At 42.6% G+C, this 22,629-nt stretch overlaps 1 protein-coding gene across 2 annotated transcripts in view; it reads right to left on the bottom strand.

The window, feature by feature from the left end:
- Nucleotides 1-16,053: 16,053 nt before the first annotated feature.
- The window catches only part of ATXN10 (ataxin 10), a 174,039-nt gene continuing 167,463 nt past the window's right edge, over nt 16,054-22,629 (bottom strand). For both annotated transcript variants that reach the window (XM_003281267.4, XM_030815375.1), the window contains 2 exons: nt 17,761-17,948; nt 16,054-17,272 (listed from right to left, as the gene is read on the bottom strand). In XM_003281267.4, coding sequence (XP_003281315.1) covers nt 17,270-17,272; nt 17,761-17,948 — 191 coding nt within the window. In that variant the 3' untranslated portion in view covers nt 16,054-17,269. The remainder of the gene's footprint in view (nt 17,273-17,760; nt 17,949-22,629) is intronic.

Consider the following 22,629-nt stretch of genomic DNA (forward strand, 5'->3'; position numbering starts at 1 on the left):
GGCTCGCGTGGGCGTCAGCCTTGAGCCAGAAGAGACCGCCAAGTGCTTTGCGGCTGCTGCATGGTCACCTGCCAGAGAAGGTGGGCTGGAGGAGGGCTCGGGACGCACCTCATGTGCCTCTCTAAGGAGTCTGGGCCATGTCCTGAGGGCAGCGGGAGCCTCCAACAGGAGATTCTCAAGGAAGATACCTCTAGTGGCTGCAGAAGAATTGGGCAACACAAAGCTGGCACTGCAGGGCAGAGGCGGGAGGCAGCCTGGCCAAGTGGAAGGGGCAGACTAGGCTCCGCACCCACCTGGGCGAGCCCAGCGATTCAGCGTCTCTGAGCACCAAGGTCTACATCTTCTCCAGCAAACCCGAATTGAGGGGAGGATTCCATCCAGTGCTTTCTGTAAGGTGCCTTGCTCTTAGAAGATGCTGAGCAAACAGCCGCTGCCCTGCTGGGGCTCATGCAGAGTGAGGTAGTGGGTAGGAGCCCAGAGGGAATCAAAGGAGATTCAAAGGTGCAGGGAGACTGGAATGCGAGAGTGGATTTGTCATTGAAGATGCACTTGCTCACCGTGGCAGGGTCTGGAAGACAAACCTGTCCCCCCGACTGAGCAGCACGGTTTTGAGGAGCCTGGGCTCCTTGAAGAGCTCTGTGATTGCTCTTCTCTGTAGGTCAGACTCGCGGTGGGAACTGTGGTCACTGAGCTGGGAAATGTAAATGCAGTGGGTGCCAGTGAATGCTGGGGTGCCAGGGGCCAAGTAGCAGCCCTCACCCACCAAAGGCAGGGCAGGCACAGCCACTGTAATGTACAGCAGAGCCCAGGCAGTGAGGGGGTCTGACTCTCACGGAGCTGTGACACGGGCTAGTTGATCATGGTGTTCCTACAAGGGCAATAGATAGAGAAGCTACTCAATTCTTCCTAGATACATGCATAAACAGAAACGTTCTAGGTCAAGTGAACAAAAGTCTAACCTGAATCATAAAAACAAGGGCCATGCCCCTCAATTTCTACACCTGAGCCAGTTGACAGACCCAGCACCCCTAGAGTGAAAGGAAGGCCAGGTCCCCTTGAGGAAGGACACCAGTACCCTACCAACATTTTATACAATTAGTATTTCTTGGCTGGGCACAATGACTCATGTCTGGAATCCCAGCTACTCAGGAGGCTAAGGTGGGAGGATAGCTTGAGCCTGGGAGGTGGAGGTTGCAGTGAGCTGAGATTATGCCACCTGGGCAACAGAGCAAAATCTGGCCTCAAAAACAAACAAAATTCTCCCAGGTCTTTTTAACCAGAGTTAACTGTGCACTGAGGAAAAGGAAATAACCAGACTTTTTGTGGACCCTGCTGGACACTGGCTCTGAACTGACCCTGATTCCAGGAGACCCAAAATGTCACCATGGTCCACTAGTCAGAGTCAGGGCTTATGGAGGTCAGGTGATCAATGGAATTTTAGGTCAGGTCCATCTCACAGTGGGCCCAGCAGGTCCCTGAACCCATCCTGTGGTTATCTTCCCAATTCCAGATGCAAAATTGGAATAGTTTGACCCAGCAGCTGGCAGAATCCCCATACTGGTTTCCTGACCTGTGGAATGAGGGCTGTTACAGTGGAAAAGGCCAACTGGAGGCCACTAGAACTGCCTCTACCTGGGAAAATAGTAAACTGAAAGGAATACTGCATTCCTGGAGGGACTGCTGAGATGAGTGCCACCACTGAAGGATCCGAAGGAGGCAGGGGTGGTGACTCCCACCAAACCCTCATTCATTCAACTCACCTATTTGCCTGTGCAGAGACTAGATGGATCTTAGAAAATGACAGTGGATTATCATAAACTCAAGGCGGTGACTCCAATTGCAGCTGCTTTACCAGAAAGGGTTTCACTGCTTGAGCAAATTAACACATCTCCTTCAGGCAGCTACTGATCTGCCAAGTGTTCTTGTCTGATATCTATTAGTAAAGACCATCGGGAGCGGTGTGCTTTCACTTGGCAAGGTCAATGATACACTCTCACAGCCCTACCTCAGGGACACAGCAACCCTCCCATCTACATCATAATTTAGTTCACAAGGATCCTGGTTGCCTTTCCCTTCCACCAGGTATCACACGAATCCACACTGATGACATGATGCTGACTGAACCCAGTGAGCAGGAAGTAGCAAAGCAGTAGACCTACTAGTCAGACATTTGTGTGTCAGGGGGTGGGAAGGAAATCCAACTAAAATTCAGCGGCCTTCTACCTCAATGAAATTTCTAGTGGTCCAGTTGTGTGGGGGCATGTCAAGACAGCACTTCTAAAGTGAAGGATAAATTGTTAAATCAGATCCCTCCTATAACCAAAAAGGAGGCACAATGCCTAGTGGACCTCTTTGGATTTTGGAGACAACATAGTCCTCATCTGGGGGTATTAGCCCTTTTACCAAGTAACCAAAAAAGCTGCTGGCTCTGAGCGGGGCCCAGAGCAGGAGGAGGCTCTCCAGCAGGCTCTCTGCCACTCAGGCCATAAGAGCCAGCAGATCCAGTGGTGCTGAGGTGTCAGTGGCAGACAGGGACGCTGCATGGAGCCTGTGGCAGGCCCCATAGGTAAATCCCAGCACAGGCTCTTGGGATTTGGGGGCAGGGCTCCACCACCTTCCACAGATGCCTGCTCTCCTTTCGAGAAACAGCCCTTGGCCTACTGCTGGGCCTTAGCACAGACAGAACACTTAACCAGAGGCCATCAAGTCACCATGTGACCTGAGCTGCCCATCATGACCTGGGTGTTATCTGACCCACCAAGCCACAAAGTTGGGCATGCACAGCAGCGCTCCATCATCAACCGAAAGTGGCATATATGTGAATGGGTGTGAGCGGACCCTGAAGGCACAAATTACACGAAGAAGTGGCCCAAATGCCCATGTTCCCCACTCCTGCTACCTTGCCCTCTCTCTCCCAGAGAGAGAAGTGTTGAAGCCTGCATGACGGCTTCAGAGAGTTCCCTGTGATCAGCTGTCAGAAGAGAGGACTTGGGCCTGGTTCTCAGATGGTTCTGCATGATTCACAGGCACCACCTGAAATGGGACAGCTGTAGTGTGACAGCCCCTTTCTGGGACACCCCTGAAGGAGACTGGTGAAGGGAAATCTTCCCAGTGGGCAGAACTTCAAGCAATGCATCTGGTTGTGCACTGTGCCTGGAAGGAGAGATGACCAGATGTGTGACTGTCTACCAATTCATGAGCTGTGGCCAAAGGTCTGGCTGGGTGGCCAGGGACTTGGAAGGAGCATGACTGAAAAGTTGGTGACAAGGAAGTCTTAGGACTCATTTTCCATGAGAATGCGCACCAAAAGATGACCTCAGCAAAGCAGGATTTTAAAAAATCTGGTGGAGAGAATAGCCCACTGTGGGAATGCCAGGCAGCCTGTTTTCCCAGCCACTCCTGTCACTGTCCAATGGGCTCATGAACAAAGTGGCCATGGTGGCAGTGATGGAGGCTATGCATGGGCTCAGCAACATGGAATTCCACCCACCAAGGCTGCCTGACTACCACCGAGCATCCAGTTGGCCAGAAGCAGAGACCAACATTGAGGCCAATATGGCACCATTCCCCAGGATGACTGACCAGCTACCTGGTAGCAGGCAGATGACAAGGACTGCTCCCACCACAGAAGGAACAGCATTTTGTCTTTACTGAAACAGACGCTCTGGGTACAATTGCCTTCCCTACATGCAATGCAGTAGCAGAAGGCAGTTATAAATACCAGCTACAACCACATGACCAATCTAATGATGAATATGTTTGTGGGTGTAAATCTATAAAGCATAGCAAGTATCTTCATTTTCTTTCCTAGATTATTCCTTTACCATGCAACATGAGGTGTACTGACTTTACAGTATAGTAAGTATTGTTAATTTTACATCACAGTATTTAAGTTATAGGATATCAAGGAGAGGAATAAACACTTAAGGACTCCATTTCCTCTTCGGGTGAAGGGGTTAGTGCCTTTTCACTTGTACTCGGGATACGTGTATCATTTAGGCAGAATTATGACTTTGTTATTGTCTTCATTTGGAGAAGTATGGTTTATGGAGACAGGTATGGGTGCCAAGTTGACAAAGGGTGAACTTGCAATGGTTAATTTTATGTGTCAACATGACTGGGCCATAGGATGCCCAGATATCTGGTTACACATTATTTCTGGGTGTGTCGATGAGGGTGTTTCTAGAACAGTTTGGCATCTGGACGGAATAATGCAGACAGTCCGCCCCAGGGTGGGTTGGCTTCATCCCATATGCTGACGGCCTGAAAAGAACAAGGCAGAGGAACGTTAAATGCTGTCTCTGCCTGCTGCTTGAACTGAAACATTGGTCTTCTGCCCATGGACTGGGACTTACACCACTGGCTCTCCTGGTTCTCTGCCTTTGGACGCAAAATGGAATTTACACCACTGCTTTCCTGGTCCTCAGTTTGCAGACAGTAGATTGTGGGACTTTGGTCTACATGGTTTGTGAGCCAGTTCCTTATTTTACGTATATTCCTATTGACTTCTCTGGAGAAATCCCTCTCTTAATGGTGTTTCTTGTAATTTTTTTATGAAGTCCATTTTAGGGGCTTTAGTAACATACTTTAAAAATTTTCTTGTAAATTTGTTTGACTTCATTGTAGATTCTGGATATTAGTCCTTTGTCAGATGAGTAGGTTGCAAAAATTTTCTCCCATTCTGTAGGTTGCCTGTTCACTCTGATGGTAGTTTCTTTTGCTGTGCAGAAGCTCTTTAGTTTAATTAGATCCCATTTGTTAATTTTGGCTTTTGTTGCCATTGCTTTTGGTGTTTTAGACATGAAGTCCTTGCCCATGCCTATGTCCTGAATGGTATTGCCTAGGTTTTCTTCTAGGGTTTTTATGGTTTTAGGTATAACATATAAGTCTTTAATCCATCTTGAATTAATTTTTGTATAAGGTGTAAGGAAGGGATCCAGTTTCAGCTTTCTACATATGGCTAGCCAGTTTTCCCAGCACCATTTATTAAATAGGGAATCCTTCCCCCATTGCTTGTTTTTGTCAGGTTTGTCAAAGATCAGATAGTTGTAGATATGCGGCATTATTTCTGAGGGCTCTGTTCTGTTCCATTGGTCTATATCTCTGTTTTGGTACCAGTACCACGCTGTTTTGGTTAATGAACTCAAACAAATTTACAAGAAAAAAAACAAACAACCCCATCAAAAAGCGGGCAAAGGATATGAGCAGACACTTGTCAAAAGAAGACATTTATGGAGCCAAAAAACACATGAAAAAATGCTCACCATCACTGGCCATCAGAGAAATGCAAATCAAAACCACAATGAGATACCATCTCACACCAGTTAGAATGGCCATCATTAAAAGTCAGGAAACAACAGGTGCTGGAGAGGATGTGGAGAAATAGGAACACTTTTACACTGTTGGTGGGACTGTAAACTAGTTCAACCATTGTGGAAGTCAATGTGGCGATTCCTCAGGGATCTAGAACTAGAAATACCATTTGACCCAGCCATCCCATTACTGAGTATATACCCAAAGGATTATAAATCATGCTGCTATAAAGACACATGCACATGTATGTTTATAGCAGCACTATTCACAATAGCAAAGACTTGGAACCAACCCAAATGTCCAACAACGATAGACTGGATTAAGAAAATGTGGCACATATACACCATGGAATACTATGCAGCCATAAAAAATGATGAGTTCATGTCCTTTGTAGGGACATGGATGAATCTGGAAACCATCATTCTCAGCAAACTATCACAAGGACAAAAAACCAAACACCGCATGCTCTCACTCATAGGTGGGAATTGAACAATGAGAACACATGGACACAGAAAGGGGAACATCACACACCGGGGACTGTTGTGGGGTGTGGGGAAGGGGGAGTGATAGCATTAGGAGATATACCTAATGCTAAATGACGAGTTAATGGGTGTAGCACACCAACATGGCACATGTATACATATGTAACAAACCTGCACATTGTGCACATGTACGCTAAAACTTAAAGTATAATAATAATAAAAAAAATTTTACCCTATATACTCATGAGACTCTATTTCCTTTAAGTTTTAGCATTTTGCTGAATGTCATTTAGCATTTTGTCAGATCTACAATCCATCTAGGAATTGATATTCTTATATGGTATAAGGGAAGGGTCACTTATCCTTGCTCCAAGCCCCCAATATTCAGTGGTCCCAGTGTGATTTGTTGAAATGACCACCTTCCCCTTTGCCCGCCACCCCATGCTCTGCAGTGCTACCTTTTAAAACATATTGTGCCCACATATATGTCTGTTTCTGGACACTATTCTGTGATCTACTTATCTACCTGGGTGCTAGTACAATATTCTTTTAACTAAGCTTGCTTTTAATAGTTTTGATATTTACTAGAGCAACTTCTCCACTTGGTTCTTCATTCAGAGTATCTTGGCTATTCTTGGTTTTGTTGTTATTGCATTTTGTTATACACTTTAGAATTTATTTAAAAAATTTATTTCCTAACTCTCTGTTGCTAGTATGTAGAAATTCAATGAACTTTTGTATATTAAACTTGTATCCAGCAACCTTGCTGTATTCATTTATTCATTCTAACAACTTATGCAGACTTTTTTTTGCATTAGCTATATAAACAATCCTACTGTTTTAGTTCTTTTCCCATGATTACCCCTCCACCTCCCTTTTTCCCCCTGCATTTCATTGGCTATTTCACCTTTCCAACATAAGGATAAATGTAAGCAGTGAATTGTGATTGACTTTTGCCTTGTTCTTAATAGCAAAAAGAAAATCTTCAACATTTCTTCAACCAGTCCAACGTTTGCTGTAGGGGTTTTTGTAGGTATTCTTCAGAATAAGAAAGTTCTCTTCTACTCCAAATTTGCTAAGTTTATTTTTACTATCACAATTGAATGTTGAATTTTATTATACTTTTTTCCCTGTACTAGTTGATAATGATTTTGTTTTATTAATATGGTGGTTTTCTAATTGACTTTAACATTTTTTTTTAATTTTTAAATTTATTTTTTAAAGACATGATCTCGCTATTTTGCCCAGGCTGGTCTTTTACTCCTGGGCTCAAGTGATCCTCCCACCATAGCCTCCGGAGTAGCTGATACTATAGGCACGTACCACTGTGCCCAGCTACTGACTTTTAAAAAATGTTGTACCAATCTTACATCCCTAAAATATATAGTTTGTTAATATCATGTTTAGGGTCTTTGGATTTACGTTAATGCATGAGGTCGACTTTTCCATGCTTTCAAAGTTACTGGGTTCAGGGTTCAATATGTCTACTAAGGCTGACCCTAACTGCATTGTTCAAATACTTAATATCCTTAGATATTATTTTTGTCTGCTTATTCTAGCACTTACTAAGAGAAATTTATTAAAAATTTCCACTGTGATTGTGGATTTCTCTACTTTTCCTCTCGTCAGTTTTTGCTTAATATACTTTAAGGCTATGCTCCATACTGATATAATCACCCTTTTCTTGCTCTCTATTCTTTTCTGAAACTACATCGTCCCTGACACTTTTTTTTTTCCTGTCTCAAGTATATCCATTAGTATTTCTATTAGTGAAAGTCTGCTGGCAATGATTCACTAGAGTTTATCTAAAATATCTTTATTCCCTTTTCATTTTTCATTTTTTTTTTCTTTTTGCGAGAGGGCAGGGCAGGAATATAGAATTCTAGGTTGGCAATTATTTACTTTCAACCCTTCAAAGATAGCATTCTATTTCCTTCTGGCTTACATATTTCTGTTGGTAAGTCAGCTGTCAGTCTAATATTTACTCCTCTGAAGGTAACCTGTGTTATTTCTTGTGTAAGTTAACTACTGCTGTATAACAAATTATCCCAAAACTCAAGGGCCTACAATAAGAACATCTGTCAGTTCCTGTGAAGCAAGAATACAGATGCAGCTTAGCTGGTTTCTCCAGCTCTGGGTCTTGCATAAGGATGTGGTCATCTGAAGGGCTGGCTGGGCAGGGTCTGGCCTCCTGGACCATTCAGGTGGCTGTTCCTCATAAGATGGTGGCTGGAGGCCTCCCTCAATTCCTTGCCACGTGAGCATCTCACAACATGGCAGCTCACTTCATTAGAGTGAGCAAGTGAGAGGGCAAGAGTGCCAATAAGATGGAAGTTCCAGTTTTTAAAAATCTAATCATGCAAGTGACATCCATTACTCTTACCATATTCTATTAGAGGCAATTTAGTAGGTTCAGCCCATGCTCAAGAGGAGAGGATCACAGAAGGCACGAGGTAGAATCATAGGAGTCATCTCAGAAGTTGCTGTCCCCATTTTTCAAGCTGCTTTAGAGATTAAATATTTGTCACTGATTTTCAGTGGTTTTGCAATGTGTTGTTTTCTTTGATTTATTCTTCTTGGGGTTCACTGGGATTCTTGAATCTGTGGCTTGATGTCTGTCTCAGTTTTGGAAGATTCTTAGCTAGCATCTCTCCAAAATTGCTTCTGCCCCATTGCGACGTGTGAAACAAATCTTTATGGCGCATGCCTTATCCTCCATTACAAAGGACATTAGGTATATTTGCTGTGTTTCAAACAAACTGGCAAGCAAGGTTCCTACCATTTATTAGTTTGCCAGGGCTGCCATACAAAGTACCAAACACTGAGCAGCTTAAACAACAGAAATTTATTCTCTCTTCTGAGGCCTCATTCCCTGGCTTATAGATTATTGTCGTCTCCCTGTGTCGTCTCATGGTCTTCCCTCTGTATCTGTGTCCAAACTTCCTCTTTTTATAAAAGAACAGCAGTTATACTGGATTAGGGTCCACCCTAATGACTTTATTTTAACTTAGTTCTTTAAAAACCTTGGCTCCAAATACGGTCACATTCTGAGGTTAGGACTTCATTATATGAATTTTGGGGGGACACAATTCAGCCCATAACACCCACCAAAATGTCCTTTTGCTTGTAAACATGTTTCCCTTCAAATGCACTACAGAATGTCTCTAGAAGAGGTGAAAATCATGTTACTACTCAAACACCTGCGAAAATCGTAAATGTGTGCCCTGTTGCGATAAGCATATGTTGTTTGTGAGAGGTTGTGTGTGTTGAGATAAAACATAGTTATTTTACCCAAAGACATAAATCCCTGCTATACTCATAAGCTGTAAGTAACTCCCTTAACCCATGATGTAACGGAGGAGGTTAGTGTGGGCATAACCAGTCAGAACAATGCAATTGTGAGCTTATAGGATAAGAAGCGCACTAAGTGCCCAGATACCCAGTCAAAGCCCAGCCTGTCAGAGCACGTGGAGGATCGAGAGAGCGCTGACCACCTGAGTCTCTTTATAATGCACCGAGCTGGCTGAGAGAGCACTGCATGCCAACCACATATTGACTCCAGCCCCTTATGCAGACTGGGATGAGAAGTCTCTAAGTGGTGGTCACTAGACATGCTGGCTGGGGCAAGAAACCTGCAAGTGAGACTAAGGCAAAAAGAGAGAGAGAAAAAGACTGACCAACCTCGGGAAATGGTGCCCCTCTCTTCTGCTTGCTCACGATTACTGCTTGGCTTATTGAAGGAACTAAAAGAATCACCTCTGGGCTAAGTGATGCTCATGTGAATTTTCTCTCAATACTCTGCTTTCTTGGTAACATTCAAACCCCAAGGTTTGGTGGTGACTTTTGGGTATTATTACTAAAAACTAAAGCACCCATTTTTTCCTCTCTTCTTAGACCCTAAATAGGGATATCAGAACCTTTCACTGTATCCTATATGTCTTTTACTCTATCATCTATATTTTTCATCATTTGGTCTCTTAGCGATCCCTTCTGGATGTTTTCAACTGAGCTATTTTCCTTCCATTTGCTATTTATCTTTTTTGTGGCTAAACTCATCCACTGATTTCTTAATTTTGGTTATATTTTTCCAGTTCAAGAATTTTCATTTGATCCCCATCACAATGTGTCCCTTCTTTTGCTGACATTTCCAATATTATCCTTTGTCTCTTTAAACATATTGAATAAAGTTATTTGAAATTCCTGCCTGAAGACTCCACTATCAGGAGCCCCTCTACGTTTGTTTCTATTCGTTATCGTTTCTTTTGACTTTCATATCGTGTTGTCTTGTCACCTCCTGTTTTTGAGACAACGTGTATGAAAAATTATACAAATAATGTAAGACCAAGGGTAGAGCCATTTTCCTGAGATTTCTGTTGCTAGACGCCTGGGTGAGCAGTACTCTAGGATGTAGTGCATCACTGACATCACACGTCATAGCACACAAGGGGAACTTTAGTTCAGTTTCTGGGGTGGAAATGGTTGGAAATCGAGTGTGGTCTCTAGGAAGAACTACTTCCGGTTCACTGTGACTCTTCTGACTCAGCCCACTGGGTCCCCACCTGTAGCAATGGAGGTTCACCAGGACAGCATCGCACCGCCTTGGCTCCCAGGACTCTCATAAGCACTCCTTGGCCCCTTAGCCACTCTGCCTCCTCCTCTGAAGTAAAAATACTCTCAGAGGAAATAGCAACCCAAATACACTTATCTTCCTGGGCCTCTTTTCACTCCCAGACCCTGGCCCTATAAATTCCTTGCTGTGTCTTGCTAGCTCCCACGTACCTTTAAACAGTAGCTGAAACTATTCTGACCTGTGTTTCAGCTGCCTTCAGAGGGGTTTGGTCAGAACTACCTAGTCAATCACCACCAGATTCGGAAGTGCCTTTTCTTTTCTAATATGATTACTTTTCTGAGACAAATCTTCTTTAACCCCTTATCTTCCTTCCTTGACCTCCCACAGTATGCTGTGGATAAGAAATCAGAAAAACCCAGAAGATAAGGCTTTATGCCCTGAGATGTTCACTGCAGCATTTCTAATGATAAGAAGCAGAAAATAAAATGTCTAACAAGAAGGGAATGGTAGCCGGGTGCAGTGGCTCACGCCTGTAGACCCAAGTACTCAGGAGGCTGAAGTGGGAGGATTAATTGAGCCCAGGAGTTCAAGGCTGCAGGGAACCGTGGTTGTGGCATTAAATTTCAGCCTGTGTGATAGAGCAAGACCCCCTCCCCACCAATACATAAATATATAAAAAACAGAAGGGAATGCTCAAGTCTATTATGGTACATTTTTGTGATAAAGCCATTAAAAATTTTTTGAGGGGTCTCTAACATATTGAGGAGCTTCATGCTCTAATGTCGAGAGCAAGTTTAGACTGTGGGCCACACGTTGACAGCAGGCCTCCTTCACTAGTCTTTCTACAACCTCACCCTAGATAATCTCATTGATTTCCATGGCTTCTTATCATCTATACATAAAACCAATGATTCCAAATATCTATTTCCAGTACTGATCTGTCTTCTGAGCCCTAGTTTACAGGTCCAATTACTTTTTAAAATCATCACCACTTGGATGTCTCAAAAGTATCTCAAACTTCATTTGCCCAAAATAGAATTCTGGATTCTCTTTGCCACAAATAAAACATACACAAGAACTAATCTTCACATTCAACTTTTCCACCACAGTGAATGGACAATCATCCACCCAGCTGCTCAACAGATCTCAGGAGCTACTCTTGTGGACTTCATGCACCCCACCCTCAGCTGGTCCTACGGATCCTCTCTCAGACACATAGTTCCAACACAAGTCTTTCTCTCCAATTCCATTGCCACCATGCTTGTCTAGATCACTGTCATCAACAGCCCCATACGCAATTTCTCTACTTTCATTCTTTCTCCTCTCCATTTTCCACACTGCAGCAAGAGTAGTCATTTAAAAGTGCAAGCAGACGGCAACATGGCACATGTATACATACGTAACTTACCTGCACATTGTGCACATGTACCCTAAAACTTAAAAGTATAATAATAATAAAAAAATCCTATAATTAAAAGTGCAAGCAGAATCTTTGCACTCCTCTGCTAAAAATGGCTCAATAGCTTCCCAATGTACTTCAAGCAAAATTCAAATTCCTCCCATGGCCTTGAAGACCCTGCATGATCTGATTCCTGCTGACCCCTCTGACTTGGTCTCATGATGTTCTCCCATGGCCACCAGGCACTGGGCCCACTGGCCACCCTCCTGGTCCCTGAACAGGTGAAGCTTTTCCAATTTTGGGGCCTCTGCACTTGCTGCTCCCTCGTCTTCCAGAACACTTCTCTCTGATTCTTTGCACAGCTGGCACCTTTTCAATCTTCTGGCTTTTACTCAAAAAGAACACCCCAGTTACCATCAACTTGCCTATTTTCTTCATGGCACTTACTGCAATATGCAATACTCTCGTTTTATGTATTTGTTCACTTATTAATAACTTTCTGTCACCCTCACCAGAAGATAATCTTTATGAGAGCAGAGGCCATGTCTGTCTTGTTCACTGTTGTATCCCCAGTGCGTGGTACAGTCCTCGAGGGGGAAACTTAGGCTCAGAGTGGTTAAGTAACTTGCTCAAGGCCACACAGCTGGCAAGTGAAGTTGAGACTCCAACTTGGGTTTTTCTAATTGCAAGCCTATGTTCTTCCCATAGCACTCTCCTTGCTCTACATCTGATATGGTTTGGATTTGTGCCCCTGCCCAATTTTCATGTCCAACTGTAATCCCCTATGTCCTGATGGGAGGTGACTGGATCATGTGGGTGGATTTCACCCTTGCTGTTCTCATGATAGTGAGTTCTCAAGAGATCTGGTTAAAAGTGTGTAGCACTTCCCCACCACCCTCACTCTCTTCCTCCTGCTCCAGCCACGTAAGACGTGCCTGCTTCCCCTTCTGCCATGATCCTAAGTTTCCTGAGGCCTCCCCAGCCATACTTCCTGTATAGCCTGCAGAGCCATGAGCCAGTTAAACCTCTTTTCTTTATAAATTACCCAATCTCAGGGAGTTCTGTATAGCAATGCGAGAATGCACTAATACAACGTCCAAAACCATAGTCCAGGCATTTTTGCTACATTAATTTTCCATGATTCTGGGAAAAGAAGCTATCTATTTTTTTCTCATTCATTCTCTTCCAATTAACTATAGCAATTAATCACTAAGCATTAACTGCTGTGTGTCCTTGGGCATAACTTCTCTGTGATTCAACTTCCTCATTCATATAATGGGATTAATACCAGGACTAAGCACTTCACACACAACCACTTGCTTGTGCTGTCATGTGCTCTGATCAGGCAGGTGGTATTATGAGCCGCATTTTCAGTGGGGCTGACAGTGAGAAAATGGAGACACCCAGAGCTTATGGAACCTGCCCATGGGTAAGCAGGAGAAAGAGCAGGGACTGGAACCCAGGAATTCTAGCTTCAGAGCTGATATTCTTGGACAATACACTTTACAAAGTGGTGAAAAAATTAAATCCATATGATAAAAATTGCCTAAGCCCTTGCTTCAATGATGTGAAATAAGCATAGAAATTTGTGGGTAAATGAATAATGTATATGACATTGTTTAAACAAAAAGAAACATTTAATATAATGTTTCTAATTTAAGCAAGAATAAATAATTATGGAAAATTATGAAAATTAATTTCCACTGACAGGAATGTCTCTGGTTGAGATGAGGAAAGTCTGATGGATGAGTTAATACCATAACCACTATGTTTACAGCAAAAGCTTAAAAATTCATGTATATTGTGGATGGTCAATCAAATTCATATTGTAAAATATCACATAATATTTGACCTCAAAATATAAATAAATATATAAAGTGTGTAGGAAAGAGGAAAACAGATATTGTGTCATACAAACACAAGAAAAAAATCTGAATTTTGAAAACAAGGTTTTTAATTGATTTTATGTGGACAAGCCAATATGGCTGAAACGATCAGAACCTTGGACAGCACCGAGAGGGCGTTTTATTGTTGTTGTTTTGGTTCCCTCCCATCCCACAGGCTTGGTTTTATATTAAATCTTAAATGTCAAGATTCTTCCTCAACTTTTCTGCATTTAAAAATTCTGCCTCAATTCTACTGCTTCACATGTGAAGCACTTATCTGTAGAACTCACTGATGATGAAAGACTTTTTAAAAAGTTTTCTTTCTGCAAAGACTGTCATTTTTGTTCTAACATCTTTGTTTATTCATTCAAGGATAGAAATTAAAGGACAGTAAAAAAATCATTTTAAGACCAGGCGCAGTGGCTCATGCCTGTAATCCCAGCATTTTGGGAGGCCGAGGAGGGCGGATCATGAGGTTAGGAGTTTGAGACCAGCCTGGCAAACATGGTGAAACCCTGTCTCTACTAAAAATACAAAAATTATAATCCCAGCTACTCGGGGGGCTGAGGCAGGAGAACTGCTTGAACCTGGGAAGCAGAGGTTGCAGTGAACTGAGATCGCGCCACTGCACTCCAGCTTGGGTGACAGAGCAAGACTCTGTCTCGAAAAAAAAATCATTTAAATAACACTTAAATGTCATGTATTATCAGGGCAGTACATGAATGACTTCAAAAGAGAATGGATGTAAGATGCACAATAAAAAAAATTTTGATTTAAAGACGTATTAATTGGTAGCCCAAATCATCTCAATCATTTTTTCTATATCCTATTTTGCAAATGACATGTTTTAGCAGTTTCCAAAGCCCTATGCTTAGATTGTGAAGTTAGTGAACAACAACAAAAAAATGCATCTCAATGTCAGCTCCTAAAAACAAAAACAAAAACAGAACCACAAAATCAGGACGTTGTATTAGTGCGTTCTCGTATTGCTATACAGAACTCCCTGAGAACTGGATAATTTATACAGAAAAGAGGTTTAACTGGCTCATGGCTCTGTGGGCTCTACAGGAAGGATGGCTGGGGAGGCCTCAGGAAACGTAGGATCATGGCAGAAGAGGAAGCAGGCATGTCTTACATGGCTGGGGCAGGAGGACAATGAACAAATATTAACAAACCCTAACAGTTTAGTAAGTTGGCCCTTGACATCTGTGGAGTATTGGTTTCAGGAACCCCCTTGGATGCCAAAATCTATGTATGGATGCTCAAGTCTCTGACATGAACCTTCACAGTATTTGCATAGAAACTACCCGCATTCTCCCACATACTTTAAATCATCTCCAGATTACTTGTAACACCTACTAAAATGTAAACGCTATGGAAATAGTTGTTACCTTGTATTTTAAAATTTGTATTTTTTTGTTGTTGTACTACTATTTTATTTTTCCTGAGTATTTTCAATCCCTAGTTGGTTCAATCTGTGGATACAGAACCTGTGGCTACAGAGAGCAGACTGTTTTAAGATTGCAAAAATAAGTATTTTTGAAATCTTCACATCCATTGTTAAAGTATTAAAAAATAATCACTCTGCAAATACTTGGACTCAGTATCAAGCTGAGAAGCCTTCCCCTCTATCTTTTAAAGTGAAGCCAGCTAAAAGCTTTGTCAGCTTGCTCTTGAAAGCAATAATATGGTCACAAAACTTGCTGTGACCATTCTGTCTCTTTACAAATTTTGTAAGGCTGGCCTGCTTTTTTCTTCCTTCTAAATGACTGATTGAGGTGGTGATTAATCCTCTATAGCATGTAAAACAAGGTTCTCAGGAGCTCTGAGTCCACGGTAGAGGACAGGGAAGCTGTTGTGCTCAAGAATTAATCCATCCGAGGGAATCAAAGGCAGCCACAATGCAGTCATCAGCATGTTTTCACTATGCAAGCCCCACACTTCCTACTTAGAAAACACATAACCATTACCCCATTCTGTATTCTCACAAGGCTCCCTTTTATTTATTTGTGTTTGTTATTATATAGCTCATACCGACAAGTTTGTGTGATTCCACTGGTGTGCACACATCCATTGAGACAGGAAAAAAAGAAGTGTCTATTGCAAACTTGTTAAAAGGGAAAAGGGACTCCCACTGTTTTCTCCCTTTGGCCAGGCTTCTATTTAGAGAACAGAGCTTTAACTCTTTATGTCCCAGGAGAGAATGACTCCTTTGTGTAATTTTAAATTCTGCAATGGCTTCTTTACTGATGGAAAGTCATAAATGAGAGAAAAAATGTTATTCATAAATTGCTGCAATCCTAGAAGCTGATGTGTCTTCAGAGTTACACAGAGTACATTAGATAGCACACAGGAAAACTTTTACTTCATTCTCAACATGCTTAAGCTATTTTTACAAATCAGTTAAAGTATGTCTACACAAAGCTTAGAAGCACTTTATTTGGGAGCAATCAGTATTTTTGTAAAAACTTTTGGACAGGTCTTTATTGTTTTTATTTTGGAAGGTTCAACGTGAATTGTGCAAAATCTCTGGATATATTAGTTTAGCGATATGGCTGTTGAAGAAGATAATATGTTTTAAGCATTCACAACGTGATCTCCCCCTAGAGCTTTTGTTGATGATATGAATGATCTGGATTCAGTGAGTTCAGTGGTCATTTAATCCAGTCCTACCTCTCACACAGCAGACAGATAGACAGATAGATGAACAGACAGACAGATAACTAGATGTCAAATAAACTCCTGCTCCCTAAAAGTACTTTTGCAATTCCAATGAAGACACGGCTAAAACTGAATGGCACCTTTATGAGACTGGTGCTTTTTAAATCAAAGAAGATAGAAATGAACCTTTAATCTATGGCACTGCACCAGAGCAGAACATAAGCTATTCCTTCCCCCATGACAGAGGCATGAAGCCGGGGAGGACACAGGCATTCACCTTGACACAGAATGGGTCCTGGGATGTCTACTTCTGGGACGAACTGGAACAAGAAGAGTTAAGTGCCCACATGTTCTCTCACCAACCTCGCTCCCTGCCACATTCCAAAGGGATAGGGCTCAGTGACAAGACAGCCCAGTACCTAAAATGAAGAGGGAGGGTTCTCGAATTAATTAACTGGAAATGAGTCTTGTCAATGTTTTGGAAAGGCAGAGGGGTGAAAAGAGATTGCTAGAATTAATCACAGTGAGAAACTACTTCAACCGCCTGCCAGAGTTCAGAAAACCCAATGAGAAGAGGAATATAAAGAATGATGCTGACTTGCCATCTGAAGGGACAAACACAGTCAAGCAAACGTCCAAGTTTTGTCAAATAAGGGTTGTGCCCTCCAAGAGACTGGTTTATTATCTGCTGTCACAGTAAGTACAATATATTCTTCAAACGCACTTTCTATCCAGGGGGACAAAGGCAAACCACACAGTTACATTAATGCAAGGAAACAAGAGAACACTCAGTTACTTCACTTTTAGCTTATACATGTTAAACTCTACTACCTAAAAGATTTGTAAGTTCCCAAATTTGTACTTATAAATCTTCAAACACTTGCAATTTCACATAATGTAGAAGATGAGAAATCCATGAAACAGATTCCAAAAATTCAGGTATTTGGATGTAGTTCATTCACTAAGAAGAAAAAAGAAACAAAATTGCAGATATAACAAATCTATTCACAAGATTCATCAGACAAAGGGGAAAAAACCCAGAACTTTGGTCAGTAATGACAAATAACTTAGAGAAACCTAAAACAATTCATGCAATATTATTCAAGGAGTTTTGTTTTTTAAACTATAGTGAACATTAACTATCTTTTAAAGAAAATCTAATTCCTATGAGTAACTTACTTTTAGACCATGTATAAATTTTGATATGCCTTTCATATTTTTCACCCAGAATGAGTTTGAAATTTTATCTCTTTTAAGAAAATGGCAGCATAAAGCCGGAACAAAAAAACCGTTTGCAGCTATCTTTACGGCTTTCCTCGGTAAACCACTACAGAGGGCACAATTCTCCCATCCACATTCTTACAAAGAGCCTCGTGCTTGAAACAACGGGGAAGTGGAAACAGCTTTCTACAAACCAAAGGGAAAGACAGTTCCCTCGAGGGCACTTACTGGCTTAGGGGTGTCTCTAGTAGATTTCAGGATCAACTTGTCGCCTTTCTTTTCAACTTCAAAACCCACTTTTTTAAGTAGGGATGCATCTGCCAGCCCCTGTTCCTCCATCTTTGCAATCAAATCTTGGTTTTGGCTGTTGTCTTCGGTAAGGTTTCGGATGGCATATATCACCCACTGGGTCAGAACTGGAGCCAGAGTGAAGGAATGTGACAACATACTTTCCTGTTTGATAACTTCACATAAGAATTATCAGAAAAGGAGTAGAGGAGCACAGAAACACGGAACGCCCACTATCAATTAACAAGTTTTCTTGAGGATGCATTCTATGAATATGCATCTAAAGTGCAAACACATTAAAAAGAGGCAACGCATGCATATGCACATATACATCCAGCATGTGTGTGTGATGCCCAGCCACTGGCACCCAGAGATATTTACTCAGTATTTGTTGAATGAATGAATGAACAAGGAAGCAAAGACTTAGAGCAGCTCAAACTGAAGTTTATGAACCCAAGAACACACACACAGGCAAACGTGTGTGCGTGCACACACACACATTCCTTTGTTGAATAATTATGTTACTGACTCACTAGGGAAAGAATAAGAGGAGCACTAAAGAATCAGTCACAAAGACGTCAGGTTAGAATCAGGAAAAACATCTTGTTTTAATGGGAGCCCAGTTAGAAACAAGAATTGTTTCCTAGGAGTCACCATGGAATTTCCCGCATTCAGTATTCTAAAGATGAAGCTGGAAGGCCTTTGAAGGATTTGCTGTGTTTAGTTTGAATACTCAGGCTCCTGAAAGCATCGGGGCTCACTGTGCCCAAGTGTTCACCTGGCACGTTCCGCTTGGCAGGAGACCAGAGACAACCTACGAAAACTGGGATAGCATCGCCACATTACTGAGTAGGGCATTTGATTTAATCACCAAGAGCCGTGTAAACCTCATGCAAACATTAACCTATTATATGTAGTTCTATAAAGGACTGTACAAAAACTACTGCAGGGACCAGTCTTCAGTGGTTGGATCCAGGGTCATATATAAGAGACTGCCAAGAGAGGCTGTGTCCCCACTGGGCCTGGCACCCTGATCCAGGGGGAACAACAAAGAACCTAGGGTGGAACAAATACTTTTCCAAAGAAAGAGACCTCCCTGCCCATGAGCAGATAAAGGCATCAAGACAAACAAGTCCTGTCCCCTGATGATTATCAGATGCTTCCCACTCAGGCATTGCCAATGCCAGAACCAGGGAGTCAGTGTCCCCACAAGGTATCAAACCCTAGAGCTAAAGAGCCAAGTCTTCTGATCCTGCCCTGAACGCCCCTATGCAACGCTGTGGCCAGTTCTGAGACATTTCTAGCTCCCCCAACATGGCATGAGAACACGGCGAAAACTTCAACATTCACAAAGCTGGTGCTCTTTCCTGTAGTATTTGGGAAAGAAAATGAGTCCAACAGTTTCTCTCCCTAGTTCAACAGCCTCAAAAGAAAACAGTAAAAATGACTGTCCAATTAAGTCAGACAACTGAAATGTACTAAGCAGGCAGCTGTATGCTCAGGAAGTGTTTTGTATTTAAAAAGGTTGCTCCATCTTAGTCCCTCCAATACACACCGGGTGAGCTGGCCCAGCGTCCTCTTTGCTTCCCCACTCACAGCTCTTAAGCTCCTGGTCTGTCTCCCTGCTCCTCCGTGGCTGCGGTCACGTGTTCCTGGGGCCTTGGGCCTCAACATGGAGCCTGGCACAAAGCAAAGGATCAACCAACATGTGCTGAGTGAATGACCTGCTGGTCTTTGGAGGTTTAGCATCAAAACCACTGGTGGGTATAAATGACTGACCTTTTCCAGATGGCAGAGAAAAGAACTGTCAGTGCCCAGCTAATGCTGGTTCTATAATCAGTCATCTGTCTATGGTGGGGAAAAAGTTCTTATTTTGTCATTTATCTGTCATTCTCTCATGACAAAGTCCAGGTCCTTTATATGGCTGCATTTCTTTTCTGGAGACAGAACCTATTCAAATATTCAAATGCAGAAAACCTAAATTTGAATATCTGCCTCTTTTCCACGATCACTGAACCCCCACTTTGTGCCAGTATAGAGAATAAAGATAATGAGCCTCGGTATCAAGCACTTCCAACATATTCGTCAATTTCTCAACAATGAATTATTTGAATTTCACACCCAGGATGTCACTGTCAATATACAAATTCATTTTCTCACTTTTTGTAGGAAAAGGAGGAGTCAGTGATTACAAGGAGAACTGACTCAAGGAGCATGAAATATGTGTATAAGACTGGGGAATTTTTGTTCATAACTCTCTAATGGTAAATGAAAGAAGCATAACACTTCTTTCTGAAATGTCCTGGTTATTCACTTAAATATAATTAAAGTAGGAAAGCTGAAATCCCCAATAATGCATTCAGAGCTCCTGAGATCAGAGGGGTGGTTGGCTCAGAAACTGAAGAGTCTGGTGCCAGCACCGTCACTGCCAGCAGCAAACGCAGGATGTCTCTGGAGGAAAGGGACTATCAAAGTGCTCCACTCCAGGGCATGCGAGACCCCCCCAGACGGCCCCTACCCACCTCTCCTGCCAGGCACCCTCATCTCTCAACCTCTGGCAATGTTGCAACGCTGGCCTCCCCTGTGTCTCCGCACACACGAATCCCTGACCTGGGATGTGCTTCCCTCAATGCTGCTTCCTTTCTCATGGGGCACACTTAGCCTTCAAGGGTCAGCAAGTATCACAGTCTCCCGGAAGCCTTCCCTGTGTTAGCTACCCCTCGTCACCTGCTTAGATTAGGTGCACCTGCTGTCTGTTTCCAGTGCATTCTCGCTCTCTTTTTTAACAGTTCTCATCACACCGCACTCTACTCATCTGCTGATGAGTCTGTGAGCTCCTTGAGGGCAGGATCCACATCTAATTGACTTCGATATCCTAGCACCGAGTCTAGTTCCCAGCACAAAGTGGATGTTCAATACATATTTATTGAAATTGTGTCTTGAAAGCCTAGGCTCAAGTGATCCTCTTGCCTCAGCCTCCCGAATAGCTGGGACTACAGCCACTGTGTCTGGCCTTATCGAAACTATGTAAGCTATGACTGTTTGTTTGTATTTCTGTATGCCCTAATGTACTGTGAACTCCTCGCAACAAAACCAGTGGTACTCACTTCTCTGTGCTCTGTCCCTAGCGTGATGCTGGGAAATGTTTGCTAAATGAACAAATGTAAGCATGCTATCTCTCATTCACCACGTGGGTGGGGCCATGGTGGCACTGCAGCGACTCACAGGGTGTGTTTTTGCCTCCTGTTCTTGGTGTGGTTTCCCGACTCAGGGCTTTTTAGGGTTTGAGAGATTACATGAAAGTAAACCGATATAAATGCAACCCAGGCAAGGAGGCTCAACTGCATAAATAAATGGTCCATGACAACGAAACACCAGAATTCCCATGTGGATGGGATCAAAGAGTGGCTTTTAATCATGTTCATCTTGGGGTTGGAGGGCAACATTTCTATCACGTTTTGTGAAAATACTGTTATCATGGTATTTTAATAGCAACCCACCCTTAAAGTGTTTGGTATCTAATTTCTGTAGAATACAAACTTACACAATGCCTGCTTTATATATAAGGCAAGTGGAGCACAGAAAGAATGAGACTGAAGAAAAGCCCTCTTGGAGATGAAGGGCTGCCAGGTGTCTCCCTCAAACAGGGGCACTGGTTGCAGCTGGGGTGATGGGTCCTGCTCAGCCCCCTGCAGCCCCAGGATTCAGGCATACTACTTCAGAAACAAAATATGATAGTCAAGTATTTCACACGGAGCAGATTCTTGGAGTAGCCACTGACCTGACAACCTAACAGAAGAAGCACTGAAGCCCAAAGCAGAAAAGGCATTTTTGTCTTCTTCCAAAATTAGTATCCAAAGTGCAAAAACATGTAAGTCAAGGAAGTGTGAAAGGCTGAGAAGAAATAGGGCCACAAGACCACTCTGGAGTCAACTCCCTTTCAGGGCCTTGAAAATCAGAAATCACAACCATGCCAATAATAGTAAACCTCCACACTTTTCATTTAAATATACATTTAATACTCTTAACGTATTTTAAGTGAAATTCATCTTTCCTTCCAGTTTAAGGCGGACTTCACGAAGGTAGAACCCCTACGCATTCTTCTTAGGCAGATGTGAAGTTTGCTCCACTGCCCCCTCTAAATGAGCACCAACATTTTGGGGTTTGTGTTGTCTACCTGTAAATCAAATACTACACAAACCCCCTCTAATCTGTTCCTATTTCCAGTGAGAACATTTTAGCACTGCTGTCTTGGGTTCTAGACTTAATCAAAATCACAAAATCAATTTTTCATAGTTGTTTCTTTCAAGAAATTTTGAGTAGAAAATAAAAACATTGTAAAATATAGCCCTAGGAAGCGTGTCTGGTCCACAGCCCTGGGTCATGAATATGCATGCCACTCCTTGTTAGAGTGCAGCCTGTGCAGACCTAGACAGTCTGAAGTGTCACGAGAGAGATTAAAGCAAGTCTCAGTTAATATTCACATTGCCCTCTTGTTCCCTCTCTAAAGGGACAGAGAGGAAGAAAGAGTAGGGGAGAAAATTAAACATCTTCTAAAGTCTCTAATCCCACCAACATCTGAAGTGCTTTATTGTATGCTTAGCTTTAGAAAGAGAGCTTCTAACGTTTCCATAGCTACTACAAATAGAAGGCATGAGCCTGTTTGTTGCAAAACTGCCTTGAAAGAACCCTGCAATCAGCACTAGAGCGGGACTTGATAGTGCTGGCCAGCTCTTCAGCAGGGGACTCTGGGGTCTTGACCCAGGCCACCAAGACCACAGCGTCAGTAAAGCACCTCGTACTGCTGAA

The sequence above is a fragment of the Nomascus leucogenys genome, chromosome 7b (genome assembly GCF_006542625.1).
Source record: "Nomascus leucogenys isolate Asia chromosome 7b, Asia_NLE_v1, whole genome shotgun sequence".
NCBI classification, from domain to species: Eukaryota; Metazoa; Chordata; class Mammalia; order Primates; family Hylobatidae; genus Nomascus; species Nomascus leucogenys.